Below are 18261 nucleotides of genomic sequence, written 5' to 3'. Positions count from 1 at the left end.
CTGGTGGGTCCTGGAACCATTTTGATTATATTACTTGCGCTATGTCTAACCTGCTGTTTCAGTGGGGAAAGGGACCATATTATTTTTCCATTTTTGGATGAAATTGTGTCTGCTGGTGGTTGAGGGACAACAGGGGGGTCAACACTCTCATTCTCATCAGATGAGAATTCCTCAAAATCAGGGTCCTCCACAACACAATCCTCAGTCTCAGAGACAGTCTCCTCTAAGTCACTTTCACTGTCAAAGAGCTGCTCCAAAACCTCTTTGACAGTAAACCTTTTCCAGAAGACATTTTCAAAGAGAGAGTGTGCAGATTGCAGTATACTCAGAGCACAGTGAGGAATGATTTGGATAGAGGACTGTAGTGCAAGCTTATGTTTGCTCCTCCCTGATTTGGCATGAACTACCAATGGCGTTGTAGGAATAACCCGCCCTTCACAAGGCGGGAAAAATCAGTTCTACTTTGGCAGGTGTGAGTTCAGAAGGTCACACAGATCCCCAGATGTCTCAGTTCAAATGTATCAACTAAAATGTATCAACTCTGCACCTGCAGGTGTTGTCATGTTAGGTCACTGACAAGTTTTAGCAGCTAAAACAGCTTGGGGTCAAATTGACCCCAGAGGACAACCAATGCGTGTAATATGTATTCAGCACATTAAAAAAATAACATCACAAAAATTTTATGCTTTACCAGTTGTCCCCATCTAATTAGGAAAAGTCATGAAATATGAAGCAAAAAAAAAAAAAGTTAACTAATATTTTTTGAATGATAAACATTGAATGGGGTCAAATTGACCCCAAGGACGACAGGAGGGTTAATGATAATCAGGACAGGTTTGTTTTAAAAAAAAGCAGTTGTTATGGTTTCCAAGGTTTGGCTCCAGTATGGCTATAAAGGAGCCCTTTAACCTGGACACAAATGAATGCTTAGTCCCAGTAGTTTGGAAAAAATAGTGACAAGTGTTTATCGTAAATCTCAGTGGCACTGCCTCTTACAGAAGGAAAACGATGTTCCCAGAACATCAGTTTCATGGAGGTCTATTTACTTTTCCACAGTGAATGCCTGCAGCCCAGTGATGGCTCTGCCCAGGATCAAGGCATGGATGTCATGAGTCCCTATCAGAGGAAAACAACAGAAAACATCCTGAACAAGGTTTTCATTTAAAAAAAAAAAAACAAATTCAGAGAGCAAGCTTGGTTATTCTGTACACCACTGCCCTCTAGTGGTCTTAACTTGTAACTACCAGATAAGGTTGTAGAGACTATTCTTCTACAGAGATTGCTCTAGGAAACATCAGTAGGTACTCTACCTTTGTCAATCCCAATGCAAGTATAGATAAGTAGGAGAAATTAAAATATTAAGGGTCAACTTATTAATTATATGATTATAATCTTGTGCAAGTTTGTTATTAATATTGATGTCTTTTATTGTACATAATATCTGAAAGTGTGCTTTAAAATACACAGAACATTGACAAGATCCTGACAGTGGTGAAATAAGACATTTGGGTTAGCTTTAATTCAGCAGCATAAAGCTCGTTGATTTCATGCATAAAAGAACAAATTTTAAAGGTCAGATGAGTAAAACTTTGTGTTCATATATTTCCGCATTCTTTCCCTAGACTGCCTGCCTCTAGTTAAACATGCAAGTCAGTAAAAAAAACCTAGAAGGCAACCACCAATAACCATGGTAACAGAGAGACTTTGTCAACACATCTCAGGAATATTTGTTCAGCTAACTAACAGCTTACAGCTTAAAAAAATGTCTTCTAGCTCATATTGGCTCTACATTGTTTCTATCAAATCCCAACGACTCTGTCTACCTGCTGCATTGAGCTTAATTACTGCATAATGCTGATGCATACCGAATCATTTAAATTTTTCTAGGAACACCTCACCACATACAATTGATGTTTTATAGGATTCAGGACGCCACACATCCACAAACAAATAAGTGAAGAGTTCATTTGCAGAAACAGATAAAAGCCATTTTTGAAAAAAAAGAGCTGATTCATGTCATTTAATCTTTGCATGGCACTGCTTATATATATATATATATATATATATATATATATATATATATATATATATATATATATATATATATTGGAAAATGTATAAAAACTGAGTTATCTGTTTTTGCAAAAGAACTCTTCAAGTCCTCACACATGGAGCCTGCTTAAAGGGTGATCCAATACTACTATAATTTGAATGCTCATAAGAGCTATAGTCTAACAGTCGCAAATAGGTGCTGAGCTTTGTAAGGAAAATGCTTTCCTATTCATAAAAACAAACAATTCAATAGATTGTGTCTCTATAGAAATATAGCAAGTTGTCTCCTTCTCAAACTGCAATTTAATGTGCTTCTATTTAAGCATATTTTTTGGGAGTTTTATGTATCTGGGCAGCATTAGGATGAGGTAATCCTGTGTAGCTAGCAGGGGACGCAGGTTGACTGACCCAACCTCTCACTGTATTTTCAAAATATGAAACTCGGGTCGCACAGAACAGTAGTTAGCGCTTGAACTAGTGCTAATCTGTGACTTGGAGCATTCTAAACCAGATTGTAAGCCAGGCATTACCAAGCGTCAGCAGGTAGGATCTCTAAACACAGACAAAGTCCTCCAGCAGTGCCAAGGCTGTCATTATTCCACAGTTACGCACACTTTTATGCAGCTATTAGTGGACAGGCGTTAGATTGTCTACAGCTTGCCCACAATGTGAATCATCACACCTGACATGTTGGGACATGTTTCTGCTGATCCCCATTTTGAATGAAACATGGATTTTATGACAAACAAATCAAGGAGCTAAACTAAATGACTTCACATTTTACTTTATTTTGGGAAGTTTTAGTACTTTTTAACATGTGTTCAACTTTTAAAAGGTTTACATAGCTGCCACACACTTTCACAAATTATTTTCTACACACCCCAAGTTATTTAACCAGCTTTTTACATGAGGCTGCTGGTCCTATAACTGTGGTGACTTTAGATGAAACCTAAAGGTGACAGACATTAACAGCACCTCCCTCTGTACCCTCACCCTGCTATTTATGATTATGTCTTACCAGGAACACTGACAGATACATCTGCAGAACTCATTTATTTGTTTTTGCATATACAGATTGATCACTCTGAGATTTATGTCAGAAGGTGAAGATTATAAAGTAGCTGTAATTAAAATTCATACCTCTGAAATCATCTCATCACTAAGCAACGAGCACAGAGCATAATACACAGTAATCTCCAAACTGCTAATAACATATTTTATGTAACGTTATAAAGTTTTCAAATGAGATATTTAATATACCTGCACTGAATCACTTATATCTTTGTATGTAGCTCACTTATTGCAAGGATGACTTTAAAGCAATCATGTATGTAGTAGAGAAAAAATATGTATATATAAAGAAAAAAATAGATAAACTGAAGTTGGGGTCTTGATTTGGGCAGCTTTTCATGCTTACCTTCATAGGTGTTGACAGCCTCCAAGTTCATGACGTGACGGATGATGTGGTATTCATCGGCAATGCCGTTTCCTCCCAGCATGTCCCTGGCCTGTCGGGCAATATCAAGCGCCTTGCCACAGCTGTTCCTCTTCAGCATGGAGATCATCTCTGGTGCTTCTCTATAGACATTAGGTACATATCAGCTGTTGAAATAAATTTACTATAAAAGGACAAAACAAAGGAGCAAAATACTTTGCTTACTTCTTATCAATAAGTCTTCCAAGGGTTAGACAGGACTGAAGGCCAATGGTGATCTCTGTGAGCATGTCTGCCATCTTCTTCTGCATCAGCTGGTTCCTGGCCAATGGCACGCCAAACTGGATTCTGGTCAGGAAATTATGGCATCATAAAATATTTGTATTTTTTAAGATGGGCTTCATGCTTGTTGACCAAATGTACCTGTCTAGAGTGTACTGCCGAGCAGCGTGGAAGCAGAACTCTGCAGCCCCCAGGGCTCCCCAGGCGATACCATAACGGGCATTATTCAGACAGCCAAAGGGACCCTGATCAAAGAAAGCAAGATGAAATTGGGTTCTTACAACTACACTGCCATTGTGAACCAGATACACAAGACGGTACACTTACACCAAGACCTGAGATGTGGGGCAACAGGTTCTCGTTGGGAACTTCTACCTCATCCATCAGGATCATACCTGTGGCAGATGCCCTCAGAGAGAACTTGCCTTCAATCTTTGGAGTTGTGAAACCTTTCATGCCACGCTCCAGGATGAAGCCCCGAACTCTGCCATCTTCACACCTCGCCCAGACCACAGCAATGTCTGCCACAGGTGAGTTTGTGATCCTAGCAGAGAAAAAAACAGGGGCAATGTCACCTGTGGATGCATTCTGTCATACTTGAGTCAAAATATCTAAATTAAAATCATTTTCACATCACTACCATTGTCTCTTAAGGTTCTGACCATCTCATCTGTCATGGTGAATACTTTAAAAGGTCCAAATCAATTTCCATTCCTGTACAGATTATATTCAGATCTACTTTTCCTCAGAGGTGGGTAGAGTACCCAAAACTTGTACTTAAGTAAGATTAGCACTACTTCATTCTACTTTACCTCAAGAAAGAGTGAGGAGGAGCCATCCAAGAAATTATTCAAGTTAGAATAAAAATGTTTTTGCTAAAAAGGCTACTCAACTACTGAGTAACTTGTAACATTTGATTTACTATTTATGAGTATGGAATAAGATAGATGAACATTTAAAGTTATTTGCAAATTCTGGTATTTTAGTCCACAATTAAATAATTGAAACGTTAACAGAAAAATAAGAATAAGAAGAATCACTTTTCCAAACTGGTTTACTTTTTAATATAAAATATATAAGCCCAGTGCCTCCAGTGACAATATTTACCACTTACTGTAAATAATCTTGACTTCTAATATAACAGTAGGTTCACCAGATATAAAGTAAGCTTGTGTAGAAAAAAAAGAACTCCAATTTTGACATAAACTTGAACTGTGTGACTTTGCCTGGAGAACAAGCTTGTTGGTAATCCATTTAGGTTACTCATACCGTATTAGACGGATCTGTGTGGCTGCTGCTATGATGCGGATAATGCACCTGTTGTGGCAAAAAGAGAGCTGAGCAAAAACGCATTGCATTCGATTCACCGGTCGGTCTACTGTACGTTCCTACCCTCACCTCTGCTCATGAAATCTGGATCATAAACAAAAAGACTTGAGCCTTCTCTGCAGGGTGGCTGGGCTCACCCTTAGAGATGGGGTGAGGAGCTCTGTCATTTGTGGGAGGCTCGGAGTAGAGCCACCTCTCCTCCACATTGAGAGGAGTCAGCTGAGGTGGGTCGGACATCTTTTTCAGATGTGTCCCTCGTGGAGGTGTTCCAGGCACGTCCAAACGGGAGGAGCCCCAAGGGATAACCAAGGACACGCTGGGAGGGTTTACTCAAAATTAATCTATGTTGCAGTAAAACTACTTCTAAATTTACATTTGGATCAAAAATAACTCAAGTAATTGTAACCGAGTCGGCAAAATATGAACGCATCTCGGCTTTTCCTTAAAACCCACCTTCTTCTACTTACTTCCAACTCTATTTGCATGTTTTTGCCTTCTGTAAACCTCAAACAGCCTTAAATAAAACAGTTCCCATTACTCTCCCATTAGCTTTTATTTCTGAATCCATTTTGTACAAATCTCAAAAAATAACATCACCCAGTCTGCTTAGTTCCACCTTCGTAGCAAAAATTCTCTCTGACCTTCGTGGTCGCCGATGTCCACTGCCATGTTTGTTTACTACCTGATCTGCTCATGTTGTTCAATAAAACTGCCTTCTATTTGGTCTCCCTCTGAAGTCTTGTAAAAGATTTCTACCACCCATTTAATCACCATGAGTTCTTCTGAAAACAATACCAGTCATGCCCATAAAGAAGTTATTTAGCTTCTGATTACAGACAAAATTCACAATAAAATCCTACAAGTCCTGTTTAAAGTCCGATGTGATGTTCTTGAGGTGAGCTGTAGGGATATTTTTTTTTTATCATATTTATAGCAACATTAGGAACTAATAGTTAAAAATGACACTAATAGTTAAACTAATAGTTTTTAAAGGTATTATGGTGGCTATTTTGTGTTGCACTCTGAAATTTTAGAGGCTGATTGGAAATACAGACATGTAGGGCAGTCTGGTTCATCCATTTGGTCTGAAGGTAGAAGATACAGAAAATAACTGATTTACATGTTTGGTTAACAGTCCATTTGTGCAGAACTTTAACCACCCCTTAAAGAAATGGATGAGAAATTGTGAAATTCATTTGATTTTAACATGCATGTTTCCAGTTTTATGCATCGGCATCAACAGTTTCAATTGTTATCCGATGACTGTTTTATATTATTAATTTGAGATATAAACTTTTAAAATTGCAGCTGTCCAGCCTACATACCATGTCTTGGCTCCACTGATGGAAAATGTACCACTGGATGGATTGTATTTGGCCCTGGTCTCCATGCTACTAGGGTCACTGCCATGGTTTGGTTCCGTTAAGCCAAAGCAGCCCACAATTTCCCCCCGAGCTGCAGAACAGAGGAACATATGCTGTCAGGTTCGATGATCCGATGCTTATCCTTCTGCAACAAAAACTAGCTGACAAAGAAGATACGACTTACCGAGTCGTGGCCGGTACTTCTCCTTCTGGGCCTCTGTGCCGTAAGCATAGATAGGGTGCATAACGAGTGAAGACTGGACACTCATGACTGACCGATACCCACTGTCCACTCTCTCCACCTCTCTAGCAATCAACCCATAAGCAACATAACTGGTGCCTGCGCAGCCATACCCTGCAATGTAGACAGGTCAAAAAATATTTAGCAAAACTCTGTAAACGCTCATTTGTGTAGTGGCTTTAACTTTAATATGTGCATAAGTTTTACATGTTTGTTTTTTACCTTTAATTGTTGGGCCAAGGACACCAAGCTCCCCCATTTCTGAGACAATCTCACGGTGGAAATCTGAGGGGTAAATGTTTGAATGAACAAAAAAAGAAAAAAAAACAATTGAAATGCAGAACTCAACAGGAACTGTTAGTAATAATTAGTTTTCTTTAGATAAATAATTCTAACCCTCTTTCACCTACGTTCATGCCTGTTGGCCATCAGGATGCGAGGCATGAGTTTTTCTTGGCAGTAGTTGCGGAAGGTGTCTCGGATCATTATTTCTTCCTCCGTCAGCTGACAATCCAGATCCAGAGGGTCCTGCCAGCTGAACGCTACTTTAGCTGAAGGACAAGAATTCGATTTTTTAGATAAAGTCACTAGTCATGCATAGTTGTACAGTATACCAGCTGAAAAGATCTAATTTGGAAGTCACTTACCCAACTTTGCCGGCTTCTTAACCTCTTCTGCATCTGAAAAAAAGCAAGGTTGCATAATAAAAGGTTTATCTGATTTCTCATCATTTTCTTATTGTTATTTGATTTTATTTTCATCTTGTTGGTTACAGAAGTCAATTAAAGTCCTTATTAAAAAGAGACTGCTGAATGTACCTTTTGCAGCTGCAGCAGCTGTGCCCTGGGCTCTGCCTGCAGTGACCACCACACATTTGTGGCTGGTGGTTAGCAAACGTGTTAAAGCACTTCTTAGAGCCATGATGTTTTTACTAGGGACGGAAACAGTGTAACAGATTAACATGACACCAATTAACACAAAATCGAAAAGAAAAAAAAGAAAATCATTGGTTTATCTATAGATTTAAAGCAACTTATCCTCTTTGTATTCAAACATGATACAAAAAAATGCACATTTAAATCTGGAATCTTTTTTGTTTTTTTATATGAATAAAATCCCTCACACAATGAGCATCCTACCCTGAAGGAAACATCACAACACAGTTACTGCAAAACATGTAAACATTTATTCAAACACCTCACCTTTTTTTCTCCCTTGACTTTATCTTTTGATGCTGTAACCTTTCAGCGATCTGATCTGTAAAAGTTGCTTAAGTAATGTTTCAGCCCCCAACACGTCACCAGTGCATGTAACTTGGATCAGCAGACGCTCTGAGCATGCGTGCTCAGTTGCACAACTGTTAGGTTACACAACTAACTCTTTTAGTAGCTTTTACACAAGCAAAACGATAACAAGCTTCTTTTTTAATTATTGTGCGCATTGTATTTTTTTTTTCTTTACGTTTCGACTGTTAATCATATGTTTCCTCTCTTACTCTCTCAAAAAGGTATTATTATTATTATTATGCAGGGGGTTTAGGGTGTGCAGGGGTGTTGCCTACCAGCTACCAGCTCATTGGCTGCTAAATTAGGCATGGAACATAATTTTTGTTCTTTAAATAAGTTTTGTAAGCAACATCATAGAAAGACAAACAGCTTACACTGCATTTTGAGCAAGTTACAGTGGTTGAAATTATTCTGTTAAATCCATTAGTCTGAAATAATTGCACCTCTAATGCAATATCAGCTGAAAAATAACAACATTACATTTTATTCACACACAATTAGGCTTTAAACAAGACTACGCCATAGTTGTTGCCATCTTTTCTGTCACAAATAGCTTCATTATTGTTTTGGAAAAATAAACAGTCGGGTTGTGTTGATCATGGTGAATTTTTGCCGAGATTACAACAAATATGGTTCAGTGACTCTGCCCTGAATGTGTTTTTCCACCTATCAAACTGGGAGAATTATTTATAGACAATTATAGATCTTTATCTTTAGAGAATAATTGTGTGCCTCAAGGTCTAATCTTGGAACCAGTTCCTTTTTCTCTATGATTGAATAACCTTATGACCTCTGTAGATCTAATTATGGCTCATTTTCTATCTTAATTACACCATTATTTACTCATTGGTGTTATCTTTTTAGCAGGCTATAGAGACTCTTCTTTAGTCCATATTTGTCAATGCCAAAACAGTTACTTAATGTCTGAAGGACTGAAAACATAATTCCTAATTCAATCCATCAAATCGACTGGTAAGCAAAATTTAGGAGGCTCAATGCCATAAGCAACTTTTGTTTGATAACGATTTGACTTTATTACAGTAATGATAGTCCGTTGAAAATTCTTAAGCCAAAAGCAGCTTTGTTAATTTTTTTGTCCGCAAAAATGTTTGTGTGTTTCCGCTGGAAAACATATTTATTGAGAACAAATGCTTTTAAGGTTTTCAGACTATCTTTATATCATTTAAATGAATGCAAGCACATAGCTGCATGAAAGTGTGCTGTAGGTTTTGCTAAACCCATGACTGATGTAAATACATTTTGCTGTGAGTTATTAATTCCGAAAACTGAAAAGCAACAAACATTTTTTGTACTCTAAATTAAGTAAAGATTCCATATTACAACAGGTTTAAATTCAGTTCTGTTTCACTTTAACATATTTTCTTTGACCGTTCCACATCAGACTAAATCCAAAGAGAAATATTAGAATTTAACTTACGATAAATGGGTACTTTTAGTTGCGGCCCTTCTGTTTAAAATTTACTTGTTTTTTTTTCCAATTTATTCGTTAACTATTCTAAATTCACATTTATCTAGTTTCATATATTTTCACTCTCCCATTAGCTTTTTATTTCTAAATCCATTCTGTACAAATCTCAAAAAATAACATCACCCAGTCTGCTTGGTTCCACCTTCGTTGCAAAAATTCTCTCTGACCTTCGTGGTCGCCGATGTCCACTGCCATGTTTGTTTACTACCTTAAATGCTCATGTTGTTCAATAAAACTGCCTTCTATTTGGTCTCCCTCTGAAGTCTTGTAAAAGATTTCTACCACCCATCTAATCACCATGAGTTCTTCTGAAAACAATACCAGTCATGCCCATAAAGAAGTTATTTAGCTTCTGATAACAGACAAAATTAACATTAAAAATCCTACTAGTCCTGTTTAAAGTCCGATGTGATGTTCTTGAGGTGAGCTGTAGGGATATTTTTTTTTTATCATATTTATAGCAACATTAGGAACTAATAGTTAAAAATGACACTAATAGTTAAACTAATAGTTTTTAAAGGTATTATGGTGGCTATTTTGTGTTGCACTCTGAAATTTTAGAGGCTGATTGGAAATACAGACATGTAGGGCAGTCTGGTTCATCCATTTGGTCTGAAGGTAGAAGATTCAGAAAATAACTGATTTACATGTTTGCTTAACAGTCCATTTGTGCAGAACTTTAACCACCCCTTAAAGAAATGGATGAGAAATTGTGAAATTCATTTGATTTTAACATGCATGTTTCCAGTTTTATGCATCGGCATCAACAGTTTCAATTGTTATCCGATGACTGTTTTATATTATTAATTTGAGATATAAACTTTTAAAATTGCAGCTGTCCAGCCTACATACCATGTCTTGGCTCCACTGATGGAAAATGTACCACTGGATGGATTGTATTTGGCCCTGGTCTCCATGCTACTAGGGTCACCGCCATGGTTTGGTTCCGTTAAGCCAAAGCAGCCCACAATTTCCCCCCGAGCTGCAGAACAGAGGAACATATGCTGTCAGGTTCGATGATCCGATGCTTATCCTTCTGCAACAAAAACTAGCTGACAAAGAAGATACGACTTACCGAGTCGTGGCAGGTACTTCTCCTTCTGGGCCTCTGTGCCGTAAGCATAGATAGGGTGCATAACGAGTGAAGACTGGACACTCATGACTGACCGATACCCACTGTCCACTCTCTCCACCTCTCTAGCAATCAACCCATAAGCAACATAACTGGTGCCTGCACAGCCAAACCCTGCAATGTAGACAGGTCAAAAAACATTTAGCTAAACTCTGTAAACGCTCATTTGTGTAGTGGCTTTAACTTTAATATGTGCATAAGTTTTACGTTTGTTTTTAACCTTTAATTGTTGGGCCAAGGACACCAAGCTCCCCCATTTCTGAGATGGTGGAAATCTGAGGGGTAAAAACAAAAAAAGGAAGAAAAAACATATTGAAATGCAGACCTCAACAGGAACTGTTAATAATTAGTTTTCTTGTGATAAATAATCCTAACCCTCTTTCACTTACGTTCATGCCTGTTGGCCATCAGGATGCGAGGCATAAGTTTTTCTTGGCAGTAGTTGCTGAAGGTGTCTCAGATCATGATTTCTTCCTCCGTCAGCTGACACTCCAGATCCAGAGGGTCCTGCCAGCTGAATGCTACTTTAGCTGAAGGACAAGAATTCGATTACTTCGATAAAGTCAATAGTCATGCATGGTTGTATAACAGCTGAAAAGATCTAATTTGGATCTAATTGATTCGTTAAATATTCTAAATTCACATTTATCTAGTTTAATATATTTTAGTTCACAACATGATTTTTGCTGCCCAATCAAGGTCAGATCAAACACTGTAAAATACTAGAACATGAACACTGGGCATACCATTAATCTTCTGTAAAACATTTATTCTCTCTTTGCGAATAGTCTCATTTTATTCACTATGTTAAATGTCCCCTATGTCATATGAACCTTAATAAAGGGCTTTGCAGCTCTTCAACATGAATTCAACAGCTTTCTTCAGCTTTATATGCTCTTGCTGGTGTGGGAGATAGGCCATCATGGTTTTTCAAAGGGAATCCGACTCATTAAATTATTCATTCCATTCCTGGAAAAGCTGCATATGACACTTCTGTGTCCGACACTTTCAGCCAATAGAGTTATATAATGGAATATGAGACTGTCTCCCAAAGTTGTACTACTTTAAGGTTTGCTATTGTTTTTGCAGACAGTTCATCAGCACAGATTATCAGTTTTACATTAACATGGGGGCTGCAAGTAATGACTACTTATCTATTTGTATATAAATGATGATGAAATGATATCACCTGTGGCATTCTGGTAAGTGCATATTTATAAACATAGATGTTTTTTTCCATTTTAATAGTGAAATGTATATATTGTAGTTTAAGCTGAATTATTACTTTGAGTAGGTTGGTCTTTCAATAAATGGCATGTTTAGATAACATTTTGCTCCATGTTGCAATAATTTGATTGCTTAATTAGTTGACTGTTATGTCAGTGTTTAAGCCCCAGACAGGGAAGCTGGTCACATTTATAAATAAAGAGTGATGGAAGCACACAATAATCCTGGAAGTTAACCTGTTATTTTTAAAATGATGAAGGCTTTTAATGTCCTTGTGTAATCTATTTAAACGTTTTTTTCTATACCGTGTGGTGGTTGTTTGTCCTGTCGATTATAATAACAGAGAAATGAAAAACTGGGGTCAAATTCCTTGTTGGTTCACAAAGACTGGGCGTTATAGTTAACTCTTAGTCTGATAAAGGTGTGTGGCTTTATTTGCAACTAATAATGGTTCCACAAAGCATTCAGTTCTCAGAGGGACGTAATATTTGCATGCATCATTCACATTTCTATTTTGAAAATTTCCTTTTTTTTTTCTTTAATTCGACAGCATGTCAATTTAGCATAACTTTCCAATAAAATATATTAATCTTATTTAGAACGATTAAGAATTTTCATTTGCAAGTACATAATGTTTATGATGCAGCTATGGTGTTTAACTACGGAAGAGGATTAGAGCCACTGAAAAAAATAAAAGAAAGTTAACTGAATTTAAAATTTTATTTCAGTACATTATGAGAAAAAAGTTTTTTCTCAGAATTCTGACTTTAATCTCAGAATTTTGGATCTTAATGTAGAAGGTCACCATGAAGGAAGAGATGTGGGAGCACTCAGCTTCACTGACAAAGATGTGAGTTGTTTGAGAGGGCCAGAAACACATTGGTGGAAAATGGTGGAATTAGGTGACTTTTTATGTGCCCGAGGGGTCCCTGGTGATGATATTTGATTACAGTTTTTTCTGATTGCTTAAGCACATTTTTTGTAACTATTGGCTATTTTTGCAAAACTCTACACACAAATAAGAAAACCTTTCACCCAATTATCAAAACATTGCAGTTATCTTACAAAAGCGAACACAGCTAGATTAACTCTTCACACCTTTGTAAAAATGGTGTTTTCATATCAAACATTAAACACAAGCCATCATCTACAAAGCACACAATGTGCCAACTACACACTGATGGTATGAATACAAAACACATCTGGCTTTCTCTTTCTCTGTGTACAGATGTCAATTTGAGGTCATACTTTTGTCATAGTGTCATGTAAACATACAAGGATCCAAATTTCAAGTATTGCTGTTTATTCACACTCATCAAAACCAAGACAAAGTCAGAACACAAAATAGTCATTTCACAAAAAAAAAAAAAAAAAAACAATCAGCCTACATCATGTCGACTTTCTGGGCCACAAAATTTCGTCCACATCGCATGCGACATCCTCCAGTCCAAGTCACCGGGGAAATTATCTCCTTGAATGCCATATCCAGGCCTGACATGATGCCTTTTCAATATCTCCACATGCCTCCTCCATTGCCTGTAAAAGGGCTACCTGTTGATGAGGATGACGGTCATACACTTTCCAGCGCCAGACAGAGAAGAACTCCTCAATGGGATTTAAGAATGGAGAGTATGGAGGGAGGTTGAGTGCCATGAAGAATGGGTGGTCTGTAAACCAGTTGCGGACCAAAGCAGCCCTATGGAAACTAACATTGTCCCATATGATGACATATCGGGTATGCTCTGGTCTCTGAATAGTGATCATGTCATGTAAGGTGTCCAGGAATGCAATAATGTGTGCAGTGTTGTATGGGCCTATGGTTGCATGATGGTGAACAACCCCATTTTGGTTTATAGCTGCACACATGGTTATGTTACCACCACGTTGTCCTGGGACATTGATGATGGCATGGTGTCCAATAATTTTCCTGCCGGGTCTCCTGGTTTTACTGAGGTTAAAACCGGCTTCATCTACAAAAAGTAGCTCATGTCCCATGGCATCTGCTTCTAGTTCCATCACTCTCTGGACAAGACAAAACAAATGCATCAAATCAGGCCAATGCACAGCACTACAGTATGCACTTCCAAATTCAGAACCAATGACACTATAGCTTACCTGCACATAGTCATATCGCAGTTGCTTTACATGTTCTGTGTTTCTCTCGAAAGGAACTCTGTAAATTTGCTTCATTCTTATTCTGTGGCGTGCAAGTACACGACTTAGTGAAGAAATGCTTATTGCCTATTTTGAAAGATGGTGTCACTATCAATTACAGTTTTTTCTGAATGCTTAAGCGCTAATTCTTGTATTCTTGTAGCACAATTTCTAAAACTATTAATACGTATAGCAAAACCACTCACTGAGTTTGCAAAACTAAAAGCACAAACACTGCATTGCACTCAGTTTGCAATTTTGTACCACACATTTTGCAAAACTGTAGGCACAATTCACTGCACAACACTTTATTACCAAATTTCCAACACACTCCTAGTAAAATTATACACATGTATGGCTATCATTAACACTATTTTGCCAACTGTCTGGCACACTTTCACATGTGAAAACTGTTTTAGATAATTAGTTCACTTTGCAATCAGCCTAAGCACTATAAATAATAATAATTGATAATGACACCATCTTTCAAAATAGGCAATACGCATTTCTTCATGAAGTCGAGTACTTGCACGCCACAGAATAAGAATGAAACAAATTTACAGAGTTCCATCGGAGAGAAACACAGAACATGTAAAGCAACTGCGATATGACTATGTGCAGGTAAGCTATAGTGTCATTGGTTCTGAATTTGGAAGTGCATACTGTAGTGCTGTGCATGGGCCTGATGTGATGCATTTGTTTTGTCTTGTCCAGAGAGTGATGGAACTAGAAGCAGATGCAATGGGACATGAGCTACTTTTTGTAGATGAAGCGGGTTTTAACCTCAGTAAAACCAGGAGACGTGACAGGAACATTATTGGTCATAACCAATACATAACATAACCATGTGTGCAGCTATAAGCCAAAATGTTGTTGTTCACCATCATACAACCATAGGCCCATACAACACTGCACACGTTATCTCATTCCTGGACACCTTACATGACATGCTCACTGTTCAGAGACCAGAGCATACCCGATATGTCATCATATGGGACAATGTTAATTTCCATAGGGCTGCTTTGGTCTGCAACTGGTTTACAGACCACCCATTCTTCATGCAACCTATTCTCATTATGAGTGCGTATGAAATCGTACGAAAAGTTATGCACCGTAATTTCGTACGTTTTGGACGGTTTTTTTTGTCACATGCGCATCTGACGCACCATTCACAAATATAGAATATAAATTACAATTAGCCCTAACCCTGACCCTAACCCTAAGATATAAAACAGCAAGCAACGTAGTTAGAGACATGAATAAGTGCTGATTGCACTGTTTTTCCCAGTTTTCCGTCCGTCCGCGGATCTGATTTTTTTCTGTCTGCCAGCGCATGCGCACTGATGTGGTTTTTTGAGGATAAACATCCAAAACGTACAAAATAGTGTGCATAACTTTTCGTATGATTTCATACGCACTGATAATGAGAATATGTTGCTTCATGGCACTCAACCTGCCTCCATACTCTCCATTCTTAAATCCCATTGAGGAGTTCTTCTCTGCCTGGCGCTGGAAAGTGTATGACCGTCATCCTCATCAACAGGTAGCCCTTTTACAGGCAATGGAGGAGGCATGTTGAGATATTGACCAGGCATCATGTCAGGCCTGCATACAGCATTCAAGGAGATATTTTCCCCGGTGCCTTGGACTGGAGGATGTCATGCGATGTGGACGGAATTTTGTGGCCGGACCCAGAAAGACGACATGATGTAGGCTGACTGTTTTTTTGTTTTTTGTAAAATTACTATTTTGTGTTCTGAATTTGTCTTGGTTTTGATGAGTGTGAATAAACAGCAATACTTGAAATTTGGATCCTTGTATGTTTACATGACACTATGACAAAAGTATGACCTCAAATTGACATCTGTACACAGAGAAAGGGAAAGCCAGATGTGTTTTGTATTCATACCATCAGTGTGTAGTTGGCACATTGTGTGCTTAGTAGATGATGGCTTGTGTTTACTGTTTGATACGAAAACACCATTTTTACAAAGGTGTGAAGAGTTAATATAGCTGTGTTCGCTTTTGCAAGAGAACTGCAATGTTTTGATAATTGGGTGAAAGGTTTTCTTATTTGTGTGTAGAGTTTTGCAAAAATAGCCAATAGTTACAAAAAATGTGCTTAAGCAATCAGAAAAAACTGTATTATTATTTATAGTGCTTAGGCTGATTGCAAAGTGAACTAATTATCTAAAACAGTTTTCACATGTGAAAGTGTGCCAGACAGTTGAAAAAATAGTGTTAATGATAGCCATACATGTGTATAATTTTGCTAGGAGTGTGTTGGAAATTTGGTAATAGAGTGTTGTGCAGTGAATGGTGCCTACAGTTTTGCAAAATGTGTGTTACAAAATTGCAAACTTAGTGCAATGCAGTGTTTGTGCTTTTAGTTTCACAAACTCAGTGAGTGGTTTTGCTATACGTATTAATAGTTTTAGAAATTGTGCTACAAGAATCACGATTAGCGCTTAAGCATTCAGAAAAGACTGTAATGGAAGAGCAGAAGGTGATTGACACAATAGAGCTAGTTTAGTCTTTAAAACAGACATGGCTATGGCTTGATGCTAACAATGTTTGATAGCTGTCAGAATTCAGTCAGAATTCTGAGGTTAAAGTCAGAATTGTGAGATTAATGTCAGAATTGTGAGATTAATGTCAGAATTCTGAGGTTAATGTCAGAATTGTGAGATTAATGTCAGAATTGTGAGATTAATCTCAGAATTCTGAGGTTAAAGTCAGAATTCTGAGATTAATGTCAGAATTGTGAGATTAATCTCAGAATTCTGAGGTTAAAGTCAGAATTCTGAGATTAATGTCAGAATTCTGAGGTTAAATTCAGAATTCTGAGATTAAGGTCAGAATTGTGAGATTAATGTCAGAATTGTGAGATTAATCTCAGAATTCTGAGGTTAATGTCAGAATTCTGAGATTAAGGTCAGAATTGTGAGATTAATGTCAGAATTGTGAGATTAATCTCAGAATTCTGAGGTTAAAGTCAGAATTCTGAGATTAATGTCAGAATTCTGAGGTTAAAGTCAGAATTCTGAGATTAATGTCAGAATTCTGAGATTAATCTCAGAATTCTGAGATTAATGTCGGAATTCTGAGGTTAAAGTCAGAATTCTGAGATTAAGGTCAGAATTGTGAGATTAATGTCAGAATTGTGAGATTAATGTCGGAATTCTGAGGTTAAAGTCAGAATTCTGAGATTAATGTCAGAATTCTGAGGTTAAAGTCAGAATTCTGAGATTAATGTCGGAATTGTGAGATTAATCTCAGAATTCTGAGGTTAATGTCAGAATTCTGAGATTAATGTCAGAATTCTGAGATTAATGTCAGAATTCTGAGATTAATGTCGGAATTCTGAGGTTAAAGTCAGAATTCTGAGATTAATGTCAGAATTCTGAGGTTAAAGTCAGAATTCTGAGATTAATGTCAGAATTCTGAGATTAATGTCGGAATTCTGAGGTTAAAGTCAGAATTCTGAGATTAAGGTCAGAATTGTGAGATTAATGTCAGAGTTGTGAGATTAATCTCAGAATTCTGAGGTTAATGTCAGAATTCTGAGATTAATGTCAGAATTCTGAGATTAATGTCGGAATTCTGAGGTTAAAGTCAGAATTCTGAGATTAATGTCAGAATTCTGAGGTTAAAGTCAGAATTCTGAGATTAATGTCGGAATTCTGAGATTAATCTCAGAATTCTGAGGTTAATGTCAGAATTCTGAGATTAATGTCAGAATTCTGAGATTAATGTCGGAATTCTGAGGTTAAAGTCAGAATTCTGAGATTAAGGTCAGAATTGTGAGAAAAAAATCAGAATTCTGAGATTAAGGTCAGAATTCTGACTTGTTTTTCATATTATACTAAGATAAAATTTAAAAATCAGTTTGTTTTTATATTTCAGTGGCCCTCTTCCGTATTTAATTGATTTACTTATGTGAAAAAAAAAAGAAAAAAAAAAACTTAAAATAATTAAGTAACTTCATTGCGGAGTGGAGCTTTTGAATTTAAAGATAATTGACGAAAAAAAATAGTTTCATACAACGTGTTAGATAAATACTTTAATAAATGATATTTAACATGAAACATTTTGTAATTCAGTATTACTAAAGCTAAACACATAAATAGTTTTATATTTAACATTCCACAGCAGAAAGAACCAAAGGTGGAGTTTCCTCGCTCAGCGACACTCCGATTGGCTGGACAAGCTTTCAGTTACCAAACACCGCTTTCTGATTGGCTGTGTCTGCTTTCCGTTATTTGTGGAA

The 18261-nt window shown here is 37.3% G+C and overlaps 1 protein-coding gene across 1 annotated transcript; it reads right to left on the bottom strand.

The window, feature by feature from the left end:
• Nucleotides 1-940: 940 nt before the first annotated feature.
• Nucleotides 941-7979, bottom strand: LOC119797987 (glutaryl-CoA dehydrogenase, mitochondrial-like). Its single transcript, XM_038307272.1, has 12 exons — nt 7907-7979; nt 7522-7636; nt 7351-7383; nt 7114-7254; nt 6926-6988; nt 6647-6817; nt 6424-6553; nt 4097-4313; nt 3911-4014; nt 3707-3835; nt 3470-3627; nt 941-1116 (listed from the first exon to the last, which is right to left on the bottom strand). Exons 2-10 carry the CDS (start codon nt 7622-7624, stop codon nt 3709-3711), a joined length of 1089 nt encoding a protein of 362 aa, XP_038163200.1. The 5' UTR covers nt 7625-7636; nt 7907-7979; the 3' UTR covers nt 941-1116; nt 3470-3627; nt 3707-3708.
• Nucleotides 7980-18261: the final 10282 nt, after the last annotated feature.

Source organism: Cyprinodon tularosa, unplaced genomic scaffold (genome assembly GCF_016077235.1).
Source record: "Cyprinodon tularosa strain WSP-4 unplaced genomic scaffold, ASM1607723v1 ctg607, whole genome shotgun sequence".
NCBI lineage: Eukaryota > Metazoa > Chordata > Actinopteri > Cyprinodontiformes > Cyprinodontidae > Cyprinodon > Cyprinodon tularosa.
Note: the sequence above shows the minus strand (reverse complement) of the source record. Positions and strands in the feature narration are given on the sequence as shown.

Coding starts and splice junctions, on each gene's coding strand:
- LOC119797987 (XM_038307272.1), bottom strand. CDS start 7,624: ATGGCTCTAAGAAGTGCTTTAACACGTTTGCTAACCACCAGCCACAAA. Junction 6,989..7,113: donor GATGGCCAACAGGCATGAAC/GTAGGTGAAAGA, acceptor TTTACCCCTCAG/ATTTCCACCGTGAGATTGTC. Junction 4,015..4,096: donor CCCACATCTCAGGTCTTGGT/GTAAGTGTACCG, acceptor TTCTTTGATCAG/GGTCCCTTTGGCTGTCTGAA.